This window comes from Lepisosteus oculatus, chromosome 7 (genome assembly GCF_040954835.1).
Source record: "Lepisosteus oculatus isolate fLepOcu1 chromosome 7, fLepOcu1.hap2, whole genome shotgun sequence".
Taxonomy (NCBI): domain Eukaryota; kingdom Metazoa; phylum Chordata; class Actinopteri; order Semionotiformes; family Lepisosteidae; genus Lepisosteus; species Lepisosteus oculatus.
Window position 1 is genome coordinate 1,262,214 of NC_090702.1, and position 16,522 is coordinate 1,278,735.

The 16,522-nt window shown below is 52.5% G+C and overlaps 1 protein-coding gene across 2 annotated transcripts in view; it reads right to left on the reverse strand.

Annotated features, from left to right (window-relative positions):
* Window positions 1–1,493: 1,493 nt before the first annotated feature.
* syt3 (synaptotagmin III) overlaps window positions 1,494–16,522 on the reverse strand; it is a 30,716-nt gene continuing 15,687 nt past the window's right edge. For both annotated transcript variants that reach the window (XM_069191843.1, XM_069191844.1), the window contains exons 4-13: window positions 15,143–15,655; window positions 14,569–14,680; window positions 13,078–13,266; window positions 11,519–11,645; window positions 9,745–9,963; window positions 8,703–8,823; window positions 7,933–8,104; window positions 7,657–7,786; window positions 6,934–7,025; window positions 1,494–4,833 (exon numbers count right to left, since the gene is read on the reverse strand). In XM_069191843.1, coding sequence (XP_069047944.1) covers window positions 6,939–7,025; window positions 7,657–7,786; window positions 7,933–8,104; window positions 8,703–8,823; window positions 9,745–9,963; window positions 11,519–11,645; window positions 13,078–13,266; window positions 14,569–14,680; window positions 15,143–15,655 — 1,670 coding nt within the window. In that variant the 3' untranslated portion in view covers window positions 1,494–4,833; window positions 6,934–6,938. The remainder of the gene's footprint in view (window positions 4,834–6,933; window positions 7,026–7,656; window positions 7,787–7,932; window positions 8,105–8,702; window positions 8,824–9,744; window positions 9,964–11,518; window positions 11,646–13,077; window positions 13,267–14,568; window positions 14,681–15,142; window positions 15,656–16,522) is intronic.

The window sequence follows — 16,522 nt, forward strand, 5'->3', positions numbered from 1 at the left end:
AGAGGAGAGAGGGAGAGAGAGTGCAGAGAGAGAGAGATAGAGGAGAGAGGGAGAGAGAGAGATAGAGGAGAGAGGGAGAGGGAGTGCAGAGAGGGAGAGATAGAGGAGAGAGAGATAGAGGAGAGAGGGAGAGAGAGAGATAGAGGAGAGAGGGAGAGGGAGTGCAGAGAGGGAGAGATAGAGGAGAGAGGGAGAGAGAGAGATAGAGGAGAGAGGGAGAGAGAGTGCAGAGAGAGAGAGATAGAGGAGAGAGGGAGAGGGAGTGCAGAGAGGGAGAGATAGAGGAGAGAGAGATAGAGGAGAGAGGGAGAGAGAGAGATAGAGGAGAGAGGGAGAGGGAGTGCAGAGAGGGAGAGATAGAGGAGAGAGAGATAGAAGAGAGAGGGAGAGAGAGTGCAGAGAGAGAGAGATAGAGGAGAGAGGGAGAGAGAGAGATAGAGGAGAGAGGGAGAGAGAGAGATAGAGGAGAGAGGGAGAGAGAGTGCAGAGAGAGAGAGATAGAGGAGAGAGGGAGAGAGAGAGATAGAGGAGAGAGGGAGAGGGAGTGCAGAGAGAGAGAGATAGAGGAGAGAGGGAGAGAGAGAGATAGAGGAGAGAGGGAGAGGGAGTGCAGAGAGAGATAGATAGAGGAGAGAGGGAGAGAGAGTGCAGAGAGAGAGAGATAGAGGAGAGAGGGAGAGAGAGTGCAGAGAGAGAGAGATAGAGGAGAGAGGGAGAGAGAGTGCAGAGAGAGAGAGATAGAGGAGAGAGGGAGAGAGAGAGATAGAGGAGAGAGGGAGAGAGAGAGATAGAGGAGAGAGGGAGAGAGAGTGCAGAGAGAGAGAGATAGAGGAGAGAGGGAGAGAGAGAGATAGAGGAGAGAGGGAGAGATAGAGGAGAGAGGGAGAGAGAGTGCAGAGAGAGAGAGATAGAGGAGAGAGGGAGAGGGAGTGCAGAGAGGGAGAGATAGAGGAGAGAGGGAGAGAGAGAGATAGAGGAGAGAGGGAGAGAGAGAGATAGAGGAGAGAGGGAGAGAGAGTGCAGAGAGGGAGAGATAGAGGAGAGAGGGAGAGAGAGAGATAGAGGAGAGAGGGAGAGAGAGTGCAGAGAGGGAGAGATAGAGGAGAGAGGGAGAGAGAGAGATAGAGGAGAGAGGGAGAGAGAGTGCAGAGAGGGAGAGATAGAGGAGAGAGGGAGAGAGAGAGATAGAGGAGAGAGGGAGAGAGAGTGCAGAGAGAGAGAGATAGAGGAGAGAGGGAGAGAGAGTGCAGAGAGAGAGAGATAGAGGAGAGAGGGAGAGAGAGAGATAGAGGAGAGAGGGAGAGGGAGTGCAGAGAGGGAGAGATAGAGGAGAGAGGGAGAGAGATGGGAGAGAGGGAGAGTTCCAGTGACACAGACACACACAAACACACAGCCACACAACACACATACACACAGTCACACACACACTCATACAAACATAGACACACTCGTGCAAACAGACACACACTCGCACACACAAACACACAACTCAGTTTGTCCTGTTTCCTTTTTCTTTATTGAAATCTTCACAGCTTGTCCATTGTCTTTTTCAAAGTGCATCACTGCCTCTTTAACGAAAATCGGCTATTTTTATTGTTCTTTCTTCAACATTTTCATTAATAAAACTAATACGTAAATAAAAAAAGTAAACAGAAGTAGCTCTTCAGTATACACTATTAACACTGTTATCCCTTTTGTTAACATCATCAGTATTATCAATAAAAGCTAGTGTTGTTATTATCAGTAGTATTATCAAGGTTTCAGGTTCATTAATTTTATTTTAATTTAATTGGTTTTTAAAAATTCTGATAGACAAATCTCATGCCAGATCTAAGCATGCAAAAATGTTTCACACATCATTCCTGAAACTGTACTGACACTGCCCAGAGAGAGACAGAGAGAGAGGGGTTAATACAGACACACAGACTGGACACTCCAGTACATGAACACTGCACTGAGAGATAGAGGGGTTAATACAGACACACTGACTGGACACTACAGTACATTAACACTGCACTGAGAGAGAGAGAGGGGTTAATACAGACACACAGACTGGACACTACAGTACATTAACACTGCACTGAGAGAGAGAAGGGTTAATACAGACACACTGACTGGACACTACAGTACATTAACACTGCACTGAGAGAGAGAGGGGTTAATACACACACACACTGACTGGACACTCCAGTACATTAACACTGCACTGAGAGAGAGAGAGGGGTTAATACACACACACTGACTGGACACTCCAGTACATTAACACTGCACTGAGAGAGAGAGAGGGGTTAATACACACACACTGACTGGACACTCCAGTACATTAACACTGCACGGAGAGAGAGAGGGGTTAATACACACACACTGACTGGACACTCCAGTACATTAACACTGCACTGAGAGAGAGAGGGGTTAATACAGACACACTGACTGGACACTCCAGTACATTAACACTGCACTGAGAGAGAGGGGTTCATACACACACACTGACTGGACACTCCAGTACATGAACACTGCACTGAGAGAGAGAGGGGTTCATACAGACACACTGACTGGACACTCCAGTACATTAACACTGCACTGAGAGAGAGAGGGGTTCATACAGACACACTGACTGGACACTCCAGTACATTAACACTGCACTGAGAGAGAGAGGGGTTCATACAGACACACTGACTGGACACTACAGTACATTAACACTGCACTGAGAGAGAGAAGGGTTAATACAGCCTGTCGCCGCTGCCATCGCCGTGGGCTAGGCTAGGGTCCGCCGCGGGAGTCTGTGATGTCATCGCTGTGATGTCATCGCTCCCCCTCTCCCTCTGCCTGCTCCCCGTCTCAACTCCCACCTCCATCATTCTCTCCCTCCCTCTCTCTCTCCCTCCCCCGTCTCTCTCTCTAGCAACGGGGGCAGACAGGACAGTCCTGGGAAAGACAGACTGGAATCGGACGAGCGGCTCAGCTGTAGGTCAACACCGGTGCATCTTAAAAATCCTTCCCTCACTTTTGTCCTTATTTAAGTTTCTCCTTTTCTACACACACGCAGATAGGTAGCTCTTAACATAAATACACAATTTCACACAGTTAGCATTGCAAGGTTAAAGAGTGGCGGGGGGGGGAGGGGGGCTTTTGTACAGTTGCACAGGCAGGCCCAAAAACAAAAAGGAACTTCTCAGACTGTGCGGCAGGGAAGACCTTCCCCCCCCCGTGGTGCAACGAGGCCTGGAGGAAATGGTTCCTCTTGGAAAGCTGGAAGCCAGAAAAACGTCCGAGGAGAGGAAAGAGAGGAGAAGGCGGGAGGGAAACAGTTCAGCTTCACGCACGAAACTGCCAACCACAGAAAAGAGAAAAAGAGAGACGCACACAGAAATGCAGGCACAGAAACATACACTTAACACACACACACACACACACATGGAAAGACTGGTGAATCTGTACAGGAATATTGTCCCTCTCAGAATGGCGGTGAAGTACAGAGATCCTTTTCATCCCTATGTGAAATACTTCCAAGTACAAAAGAAGGATGTATATTATAACAAGAAGAAGAATCCTGAAATAATGCAATACGACAAAAATAAATTGTTTAAGTCCAAATTATAACCGTCCCAGGGGAAACATTTTCCGCGGCACAGGGGTGCGTCCTCGATGTGGGTCCCCCCAGACCACACTGCCGTTCCTACAGGGTTCCACCTTGCAGGTGCAGGAGCCTCCGTGTCCCGGAAGTGAGAAATGTTCCTGAATAATCCTGCATCCGGGGTTTTTTGTGGGCGGTTTTTGGGGTCCCTTGTCCTCTGTCCTGCTGAACTCCCGCGGACAATCCGGTCCCAACCAACTGTCCCCCATGAGCGTTTTTCACATTTCCTTCGATTCCCTGATGCTCATCCTGATCCGAGAGACACCCCTCCCGGTGGGGGGCCACAGGGAGCCCCAGGGCCAGGGTCCCAGAGGGCCCCAGAATGTCGTTGCCCCCGGTGAGGGTGCCGGCCCACCGGCCGGCGAGGAAAGGCGGGGTCCCGCGTCACACGGAGCGTGCCCGGTCGGACTCGAACCCGGGACCCCACCCCCCACCCAGGAGCTTGTGAGGCCAAACAGCACTGACTGCTGTGCTCCCCTTTTTAAAAAACAAACAAACAAACAAACAAACAAACAACAACATTTGTTTGTCCTCAACATCTGAGGCGAGGGACATCAACAGGTCGCAGGTTCCCTTTCTCTCCTGAAGGGTGGGGGAGGGATTTCGGCGTCGCGCACTTCCTGTCCCCGTAGCCTACAGGAAGCAAACCCCCGCCTTCCCCCCCCCAAAAAAAAAACACGCGCGGTATGTCACAAGTCCCCTTCCCTCTGGGAACGAGGACGAACGTCCCCCGTTTTCGGAACCTTGCTAGACGGATTGATTGGCACAATACAGCTCTCGTCTTGGCACCTTAGATACTGGTATGAGAAATGCGCTTACAGTGAGATTTATCAGCGTTCCCCTCCCTCCAGCTAAAACGCCATTCTCCGGCGATGTACTCGTGAACGGTCGTGAAACTACGCTGACGGATCGCCGACTCCCTCCTCTCACCCCCCCCCTCCCCCCTCCCCCCGCCCCGTCTGAAACGAGACGATCTCCGGCGGACGAGAGACGGTGCCGCTAACGAGCTTGTTGACTCGGGTCCGCAACTGGGGGGATGTTTCTGGAGCGAGGGGGCGGGGGGGCCGTGTTGCGGATGGCTGCCAGCGGGGGGGCGGTCTGTCCCGTCTTCTGCCAGCTGGCGCGCGAGGGGAGGGGCGGGCAGAGGAGACGGGCGAGAAGGAGAGGAGGAGGAGGAGAAGGGAGGAGGTTCAAGTGTCCTGAAAGAGAGGAGAGAGGAGAACAGAGAGTGACAGACCTGCAGAGATACACCTACACGCACACACAACCCACTCACATTGACTCTCACTCACACTCCTCTACACACCCACTCACACTCATTCACACACTCACATTGACTCTCACTCACACTCATCTACACACCCACTCACACTCATTCACACACTCACATTGACTCTCACTCACACTCATCTACACACCCACTCACACTCATTCACACACTCACATTGACTCTCACTCACACTCATCTACACACCCACTCACACTCATTCACACACTCACATTGACTCTCACTCACACTCATCTACACACCCACTCACACTCATTCACACACTCACATTGACTCTCACTCACACTCATCTACACACCCACTCACACTCATTCACACACTCACATTGACTCTCACTCACACTCATCTACACACCCACTCACACTCATTCACACACTCACATTGACTCTCACTCACACTCATCTACACACCCACTCACACTCATTCACACACTCACATTGACTCTCACTCACACTCATCTACACACCCACTCACACTCATTCACACACTCACATTGACTCTCACTCACACTCATCTACACACCCACTCACACTCATTCACACACTCACATTGACTCTCACTCACACTCATCTACACACCCACTCACACTCATTCACACACTCACATTGACTCTCACTCACACTCATCTACACACCCACTCACACTCATTCACACACTCACATTGACTCTCACTCACACTCATCTACACACCCACTCACACTCATTCACACACTCACATTGACTCTCACTCACTCATCTACACACCCACTCACACTCATTCACACACTCACATTGACTCTCACTCACTCATCTACACACCCACTCACACTCATTCACACACTCACATTGATGCTCACTCTCACTCATTCACACTCACACCACTCACACTCATTCACAGACTTGCACTCACACACAGACTCCACTCACACTCATCCGCACACTCACTCACACACTCACTCATTCACACACTCACTCATTCACACTCACACTCCAGCACACTCACACACAGACACCATTCACACTCACTCTCATCCACACACTCACACACAGACTCCACTCACACTCGCACACTGACTCCACTCACACTCCGGCACACTCACACACAGACTCCACTCACACTCATCCACACACTCACTCACACTCACACACAGACACCACTCACACTCATCCGCACACTCACTCACACTCATACACACTGACTCTCACTCACACACAGACTCCACTCACACTCTTTCACACATTCACTCACACTCATCCACACACACACTGACTTGCACTCACACACAGACACCACTCACACTCACTTACACACACACTGACTTGCACTCACACTCACACACAGACACCACTCACACTCACTTACACACACACTGACTTGCACTCACACTCACACACAGACACCACTCACACTCACTTACACACACACTGACTTACACTCACACACACTGACTCTCATTCACAGACACTCACACACACTGACTCTCATTCACAGACACTCACACACACACTGACTCTCATTCACAGACACTCACACACACTCACTCACACTCACTGACTCTCATTCACAGACACTCACACACACTCACACACACTGACTCTCATTCACATACTCGCTCACACTTATACACACACACACTGAATGACACTCTTACACTCACACGCACACACTGACCAACACACACACACACATGCTCTCACCCACACTCAAATATACTCACACACTCATTCAAACTAAAACACGATAACATACTCGCACACACTCATACTCAAAAACACAGAAACTCTCTTGAACAACACACATGTATACTCTCATGCTCACTCAAAGATACATCACATACAAAACACCCCAATACACTCAAACATACTCACACACAACTTAAACACAAGAGCATACTAAAATCCAGAGACAGGAAGACATTTGAAGAATGAGAGAGACGAAGACATACGTGACATACTCACAAAAGCAGAGTCAGGACAATACACAGAATCAGAGAGACACGAACAGAAGAGAGACAGACAAACAGAAGCTCACCTTCTCTACTCAGAGTGGGGACTGTCCACCACAATGTGAGGTTTGGGTGATGCTGTGGCACTCTTGGATACATAGGTGTTCATGGTCTTCTCCTGGACAAAGAGTGGACAGCGTAGCCCATTACTACAGTACTTAACACTGCACTGAGAGAGAGAGGGGTTAATACAGACACACTGACTGGACACTCCAGTACATTAACACTGCACTGAGAGAGAGAGGGGTTCATACAGACACACTGACTGGACACTCCAGTACATTAACACTGCACTGAGAGAGAGAGGGGTTCATACAGACACACTGACTGGACACTCCAGTACATTAACACTGCACTGAGAGAGAGAGGGGTTCATACAGACACACTGACTGGACACTCCAGTACATGAACACTGCACTGAGAGAGAGAGGGGTTCATACAGACACACTGACTGGACACTCCAGTACATTAACACTGCACTGAGAGAGAGAGGGGTTCATACAGACACACTGACTGGACACTCCAGTACATGAACACTGCACTGAGAGAGAGAGGGGTTCATACAGACACACTGACTGGACACTCCAGTACATGAACACTGCACTGAGAGAGAGAGGGGTTCATACACACACACTGACTGGACACTCCAGTACATTAACACTGCACTGAGAGAGAGAGGGGTTCATACAGACACACTGACTGGACACTCCAGTACATGAACACTGCACTGGGGGTGGTGAGTACAGTACCTCCACCAGCTGGTGCCAGTGCTCAATGGGTTTGCGCGGGTTGGCCAGCATGGCGTTCCAGTGCTCCCTGCCCGGGCCCTCGGCGTCGCTGCCCACCCGACACATCCCGATCACCTCGTTGTGGCCGATGCTAAGACAGAGACGGGCGGGTTAGTCTCCCGCGGGCTCGGGGACGAGGCGGCGGGGGGGTGAGAGAGGGTCCGGAGGGACCAGCGCTCTGCGTCGGGGGACACCTGGGGCGCCCGGCCCGGTTCGGACACGGCCCGGCCCGCTCACCAGTCGTAGTCCATGACGGCGATGATCAGCGAGACGCTGTCGATGTTCTCGTTGGGGATGTCGAACACCAGCGCCTCGTTGTAGGTGGGGTTCAGCGTGTTCTTCTTGATCGAGGTCTTCCTCTTCTTCAGGCGGCGCCCCTCGCAGATCAGAGAGGCCTTGACGTAGGGGTCTGAGCGAGAGAGAGAGAGGGAGAGAGAGTCTGAGGAGAGACGTTTCTGTCCCACATGACAGAAAATGTTGCCGCAGAGACTCTCTCATCCTGACAGTGATCTCCAAGTGCTCACTCATCCTGACAGTGATCTCTGAGAGCTCTCTCATCCTGACAGTGATCTCCAAGTGCTCACTCATCCTGACAGTGATCTCTGAGAGCTCTCTCATCCTGACAGTGATCTCCGAGTGCTCACTCATCCTGACAGTGATCTCTGAGAGCTCTCTCATCCTGACAGTGATCTCTGAGAGCTCTCTCATCCTCACAGTGATCTCTGAGAGCTCTCTCGTCCTCACAGTGATCTCTGAGAGCTCTCTCATCCTGAAAACAATTCCATCCGTATCCTTTGGGTCCTGATCCAGTGTAAGACCACTCTGCTTTGCAGCCCAACATCCCAGAGTAAGAAACCTCTCCTGTCAGGCACTGAGACTCACAGAGCATCAGATGATGCACAAAAGGCTAACATACTCTCTCAAGCAGTGGAGGTCACTGCCAGACAAATGTCTTAAACCTTTCGATTCTGTGTCTGTTGACTAGAAGATAAGACTCAATTCTGTACCGGAGAATCCAGTGAGGTCCATGGCCTTCAGGTTTGTGGCCTTGATGATGGTGGCCGTGAGTCTGCCAGCAGTAGGGAGATAACAGAGGGAGAAATTCAGCTCCCCTAGATCAGCTTTCTCCTGGGAGAGGAAGAGAGAAGGAGGTTACTGTACATTACAAGACAATCCACCACAGTACATGAACACTGCACTGAGAGAGAGATGGGTTAATACACACACACTGACTGGACACTCCAGTACATTAACACTGCACTGAGAGAGAGAGAGAGGGGTTCATACAGACACACTGACTGGACACTCCAGTACATGAACACTGCACTGAGAGAGAGAGGGGTTCATACAGACACACTGACTGGACACTCCAGTACATGAACACTGCACTGAGAGAGAGAGGGGTTCATACAGACACACTGACTGGACACTCCAGTACATGAACACTGCACTGAGAGAGAGAGGGGTTCATACAGACACACTGACTGGACACTCCAGTACATGAACACTGCACTGAGAGAGAGAGGGGTTCATACAGACACACTGACTGGACACTCCAGTACATTAACACTGCACTGAGAGAGAGAGGGGTTCATACACACACACTGACTGGACACTCCAGTACATTAACACTGCACTGAGAGAGAGAGGGGTTCATACAGACACACTGACTGGACACTCCAGTACATTAACACTGCACTGAGAGAGAGAGGGGTTCATACATACACACTGACTGGACACTCCAGTACATGAACACTGCACTGAGAGAGAGAGGGGTTAATACAGACACACTGACTGGACACTCCAGTACATGAACACTGCACTGAGAGAGAGAGGGGTTCATACAGACACACTGACTGGACACTCCAGTACATGAACACTGCACTGAGAGAGAGAGGGGTTCATACAGACACACTGACTGGACACTCCAGTACATTAACACTGCACTGAGAGAGAGAGAGGGGTTCATACACACACACTGACTGGACACTCCAGTACATGAACACTGCACTGAGAGAGAGAGGGGTTCATACAGACACACTGACGTACCGCTGTTCCCTCAACGATGTCCCTCCAGACAGGTTTGTCCCCGGCCCCCTCGCTGAACTCCAGCAGGTTGTCCAGCACCACCTGGCCGATGAGGTCGTGGCGCGAGAAGCGGTCGAAGTCGTAGACGGAGAAGTGCAGCTTACGGCTGTGCAGCTCGCTGAAGGGCACGCTGAACTGGAACGTCTCGTTGAACACGGGGTTCAGCGTCTTCCTGTGCACCTGGGCGAGGAGCAGGGGCCCAGTCAGAGGAGGGCTCCCAGCAGCACTGACCGCTGTCCACTGCACAGCACTGACCTGGCTCTCAGCAGTACTGACCACAGTCCTGAACCCTGACTGGGCTCTCAGCAGTACTGACCACAGTCCTGAACTCTGACTGGGCTCTCTGCAGTATTGACCGACCACTGTCCTGAACTCTGACTGAGCTCTCAGCAGTACTGACCATGGTGCTGAACTCTGACTGGGCTCTCTGCAGTATTGACCACAGTCCTGAACTCTGACTAGGCTCTCAGCAGTTCTGACCATGGTGCTGAACACTGATTGGGGTCTCAGCAGTATTGACCACTGTTCGGAACTCTGACTGAGCTCTCAGCATTACTGACCATGGTGCTGAACTCTGACTGGGCTCTCAGCAGTACTGACCATGGTGCTGAACACTGATTGGGGTCTCAGCAGTATTGACCACTGTCCTGAACTCTGACTGGGCTTTCTGCAGTATTGACCGACCACTGTCCTGAACTCTGACTGAGCTCTCAGCAGTACTGACCATGGTGCTGACTATGACTATGACTATGATCTCAGCAGTACTGAACACAGTCCTGAACTCTGACTGGGCTCTCAACAGTACTGCCCACTGTCCTAAACTGTGGTGGCACTGTGGCTAAGGATCGGCGCCTGTGGCTGGAAGGTTGCCAGTTCGAATCCCGCGGCCAGCAGAGGAATCCTACTCTGTTGGGCCCCTGAGCGAGGCCCTTCACCCCAGCTGCTCCAGGGGCGCCGTATAAATGGCCGACCCTGCGCTCTGACCCCCAGCTTCTCTCTCCCTTCTCTCTCATGGAGAGCAAGCTGGGGTCTGTGAAAAGACAAATTCCTTATGCAAGACATTGTATCTGGCCAATAAAGTGATCTGATCTTATCTACAGTACTGACGATGGGGCTGGAGTCTGACTGGGCTCTCAGCAGTACTGACAGAGCACGGGCTTGAACTCTGACTGGGCTCTCAGCAGTACTGACCACTGTCCTGAACTCTGACTGGGCTCTCAGCAGTACTGACAGAGCACGGGCTTGAACTCTGACTGGGCTCTCAGCAGTACTGACCACTGTCCTGAACTCTGACTGGGCTCTCAGCAGTACTGACCACTGTCCTGAACTCTGACTGGGCTCTCAGCAGTACTGACTGAGTACGGGCTTGAACTCTGACTGGGCTCTCAGCAGTACTGACCACTGTCCTGAACACTGACTGGGCTCTCAGCGGTACTGACTGAGTACGGGCTTGAACTCTGACTGGGCTCTCAGCAGTACTGACCACTGTCCTGAACACTGACTGGGCTCTCAGCAGTACTGACCACAGTCCTGAGCACGGTCTGTACCGCCCAGGGTGCTGAACACTGACTTGGTTCCAGGTGTTAGTGCCCAGAGTCCTGAGCCCTGAAAGGTGATCCCTGAGGTTCGAGTCTGTGTTTTGTGCTCAGGGAAGTGGGGGCGGGGGGGGGGATGGGGTCGGCGATTAACACAGAGGCGCGGAGAAGAGATCAGGCAGAGAGATCGCGCGTCATACCTTGGTCTGGAATTTCTTCTTGCGGTCCGGGAGGAGGTATATTTTCACGTAGGGGTCAGAAAACCCGTTGGCATCCTTTGCAGGCAGATCGAGAGCCTTCAGGATCTTCACCACCAGCTGCTCCGTGCTGGAACACACAGGACAGACAGCGCGCGTTCCAGAGGGCACGCACCGCGACAGGGGCACATTTCTGTCGGCCGGAGCTGGAGAGGAGACGCACGCACTCCCCCGGAGACTCCCCGAGCGCAGCTGTGCGCGGCTCCGATACACCGTTAACAACACCGCGACTCCCAGACTGCCCCGCTCTGCCAATGACTTTGATGGACTGCTAATAGACTGCATTTCCCAGGGTGCAGTCTGGCACCACACATCGGCTTTGATGCAGTGCAAATTGAATACAATTCCCAGACTGCAATGTCCTACCGCTTTGATGCACTGCGAATGGCCTACAGTTCCCAAGATGCCCTTTAACATAAATTTAGATTATGCATATATGACCAAAATGTAAATCACGAACCTAGGGACAACCGTGGATACACGGCAGCACAGATTTACAATCGCGTTCTGTCTTCCTGTCCATCTCTCTCCTCTGGAACCCTCAGTCTCTCTCCTTCACCCTCTCGAACCCTCAGTCTGTCTCCTCCTGAACCCTCAGTCTGTCTCCTCTGGAACCCTCAGTCTCTCTTCTCCACCCTCTCGAACCCTCAGTCACTCTCCTCTGCCTCCTCGAACCCTCAGTCTGTCTCCTCCTGAACCCTCAGTCTGTCTCCTCTCGAAGCCTCAGTCACTCTGCTCTGCCTCCTCGAACCCTCAGTCTGTCTCCTCCTGAACCCTCAGTCTGTCTCCTCTCGAACCCTCAGTCACTCTCCTCTGCCTCCTCGAACCCTCAGTCTGTCTCCTCCTGAACCCTAAGTCTGTCTCCTCCTAAACCCTGTCTCTCTAGTCTCTCCTCTTGAACCCTCAGTCTGTCTCCTCCTGAACCCTCAGTCTGTCTCCTCCTGAATCCTGTCTCTCTAGTCTCTCCTCTTGAACCCTCAGTCTGTCTCCTCCTGAACCCTCAGTCTGTCTCCTCCTGAATCCTGTCTCTCTAGTCTCTCCTCTTGAACCCTCAGTCTGTCTCCTCCTGAACCCTCAGTCTGTCTCCTCTCGAACCCTCAGTCACTCTCCTCTGCCTCCTCGAACCCTCAGTCTGTCTCCTCCTGAACCCTAAGTCTGTCTCCTCCTAAACCCTGTCTCTCTAGTCTCTCCTCTTGAACCCTCAGTCTGTCTCCTCCTGAACCCTCAGTCTGTCTCCTCCTGAATCCTGTCTCTCTAGTCTCTCCTCTTGAACCCTCAGTCTGTCTCCTCCTGAACCCTCAGTCTGTCTCCTCTCGAACCCTCAGTTTGTCTCCTCCTAAACCCTCATTCTCTCTCCTCTCGAACCCTCAGTCTCTCTCCTCTCAAACCCTCAGTCTCTCTCCCCTTGAACCCTCAGTCTCTCTCCCCTTGAACCCTCAGTCTCTCTCCCCTCGAACCCTCAGTCTCTCTCCCCTCGAACCCTCAGTCTCTCCCCCTCTTACTTGTAGGCGTATCTCAGCAGGAAGCTGATCTTGCCGCAGTTTCCTGCGCCACCCTGTTTGCCGTCCCCCGGCCCCTCCTGCCGCAGCCGGTACAGTTCCGGCTTGATCTGCCCGATGCTGGTCAGCTGCTCCGTCTTCTCGTCGCTGTGGAAGTCCGGGCTGGACAGCTGGTGGGTCATGGGCCTGGGCCTGGGGGTGTGGGGAGAGGAGGGAGAGAGAGAGAGGGGGGAGAGGAGTGAGAGAGGAGACGCAGGAGGAGACAGGGAGAGAGGGGGGAGAGGAGTGAGAGAGGAGACGCAGGAGGAGACAGAGAGAGAGATTGTACCTATCCGTCATGCTAATAAAGCACCTTGAATTGAGAGAAGGGAGAGAGGAGACGCAGGAGGAGACAGAGAGAGAGAGAGAGAGGAGACGCAGGAGGAGACAGAGAGAGGGGAGAGAGGAGACGCAGGAGGACACAGAGAGAGAGAGGGGAGAGAGGAGACGCAGGAGGAGACAGAGAGAGAGGGGAGAGAGGAGTGAGAGAGGAGACGCAGGAGGAGACAGAGAGGGGGGGGAGAGGAGTGAGAGAGGAGACGCAGGAGGAGACAGAGAGGGGGGGGAGAGGAGTGAGAGAGGAGACGCAGGAGGAGACAGAGAGAGAGGTGAGAGAGGAGTGAGAGAGGAGACGCAGGAGGAGACAGAGAGGGGGGGAAGGAGTGAGAGGAGACGCAGGAGAAGACAGAGAGAGAGGGAGAGAGAGGAGTGAGAGAGGAAATGCAGGAGGAGACAGAGAGAGAGAGGGGAGAAAGAGGGAGAGAGGAGCAGATGGGGAGAGAGGAGTCCCAGCCTGAAGAACAGACAGTGAGCCTGTCTCTCAATAATAATAATACAGTGTGTGATCTCCTGTCCCAGCCTGAGGAACAGACAGTGAGCCTGTCTCTCAATAATAATAATACAGTGTGTGATCTCCTGTCCCAGCCTGAGGAACAGACAGTGAGCCTGTCTCTCAATAATAATAATACAGTGTGTGATCTCCTGTCCCAGCCTGAGGAACAGACAGTGAGCCTGTCTCTCAATAATAATAATACAGTGTGTGATCTCCTGTCCCAGCCTGAGGAACAGACAGTGAGCCTGTCTCTCAATAATAATAATACAGTGTGTGATCTCCTGTCCCAGCCTGAGGAACAGACAGTGAGCCTGTCTCTCAATAATAATAATACAGTGTGTGATCTCCTGTCCCAGCCTGAGGAATAGTGAGCTTGTCTCCCAGTAATGTTCAATATGTTTACACTATATTTGAATATTTTATGATATGGTTTTGTTGTTTGTTATTATTTATTTATTTTATGTTTTGTTAATTTTATTATTTTTATTTGCTTTGGCAACACCGATTGTACCCATCGGTCATGCTCATAAAGCACCTGGAATTGAATTGAAATTGAATTGAGAGGGAGAGAGAGGAGGGGGAGATAGGAGAAGAGAGAGGGAGGAGTGGGGGGGGGGGCTGACCTCGCGGTGACCTGCTGCTGGGAGTGTGCGTTGGGAAGCTCTCGGTGAGGCTGGGAGGCACTGGAGTCAGAGGCTGGAGGGAGTTCAGGAGAGGTCTGGCTCATCTTCAGCCCTGAGAGAGAGGAGAGAGGAGAGAGGGAGGAGACAGAGGAGAGAGGAGAGGAAAGAGAGGGAGAGGAGAGAGGAGAGAGAGAGAGGAAAGAGACAGGAGACAGAGGAGAGAGGAGAGGAAGGAGAGGGAGAGGAGAGGAGAGAAAGGAGAGAGAGAGGAGAGAGAGAGGAAAGAGGGGAGAGAGAGGGAGGAGAGGGTGAGGGAGAAGAGAGAAAGGAGAGGGAGAGAGAGGGAGGAGAGAAAGGAGAGGGAGAGGAGAGAGAGAGAGGAGTACAGAGACAGGTTCATGTGCTGGAAGTAACTGTCCAGTTCCAGATCTGCAGTGAAGATGGCTGGACCTGTGTCTGCTCATCGGTCACCACAGCCTGGACAGGTCAGGGAGAGAGAGGGGGGACTGAGCCCCAACAAGACCCCCAGCCCTCCTGTACCCCTCCGTCGCCCCCCTCGCCCCCACCCTCTCACCTCCTCCAGTGGCGGGGTAGCAGTCCATATCCAGGTAGGAATGTTCCGGCATCTCAGGCTGGGGTCCCCCAACGCCCCCGACGCCCCCGACACCCCCGACGCCCCCGACACCCCCGACGCCCCCAACCCCGGTCCCCGCACCCCCACACCCCCCCCCTCCGCCTCCCCCGCCCACTTCGACACGCTCCCCCCCCAGCAGCTCGGAGAAGTGGGGGTGCTGCCCGGGGGGCGGGGGCTGGGAGGAGGAGAGGGGGGGGTACAGGGAGGAGGAGGAGTGCGTCTCCTTCCGCTGCAGGAGGGGGGGCAGGAGGGACGAGCCGCCGCCGCCGCCGCCACCGCCCCCCACCCCGCCGAGCAGGCCCGAGGTCAGGCTGAGGCCGCCCGAGCCGACCGCTGACCCGCCCTTGTCTCGCCAGGGGACCCAGCAGAGCTTCCAGGAGACGAAGAGAGAGACGCTGAGCAGGACGATCCCGCAGAAGGTCACGATGACAGACAGCAGACTGACGGAGATATCTGAAACCCAGAGAGAGAGGGGTTCATACAGACACACTGACTGGACACTCCAGTACATTAACACTGCACTGAGAGAGAGGGGGGTTAATACAGACACACTGACTGGACACTCCAGTACATGAACACTGCACTGAGAGAGAGGGGTTAATACAGACACACTGACTGGACACTCCAGTACATTAACACTGCACTGAGAGAGAGGGGTTAATACAGACACACTGACTGGACACTCCAGTACATGAACACTGCACTGAGAGAGAGAGGGGTTAATACAGACACACTGACTGGACACTCCAGTACATTAACACTGCACTGAGAGAGAGAGGGGTTCATACACACACACTGACTGGACACTCCAGTACATGAACACTGCACTGAGAGAGAGAGAGGGGTTAATACAGACACACTGACTGGACACTCCAGTACATGAACACTGCACTGAGAGAGAGAGGGGTTAATACAGACACACTGACTGGACACTCCAGTACATTAACACTGCACTGAGAGAGAGAGGGGTTCATACAGACACACTGACTGGACACTCCAGTACATGAACACTGCACTGAGAGAGAGAGGGGTTCATACAGACACACTGACTGGACACTCCAGTACATTAACACTGCACTGAGAGAGAGAGGGGTTAATACAGACACACTGACTGGACACTCCAGTACATGAACACTGCACTGAGAGAGAGAGGGGTTCATACAGACACACTGACTGGACACTCCAGTACATTAACACTGCACTGAGAGAGAGAGAGGGGTTAATACAGACACACTGGACACTCCAGTACATTAACACTGCACTGAGAGAGAGAGGGGTTAATACAGACACACTGACTGGACACTCCAGTACATTAACACT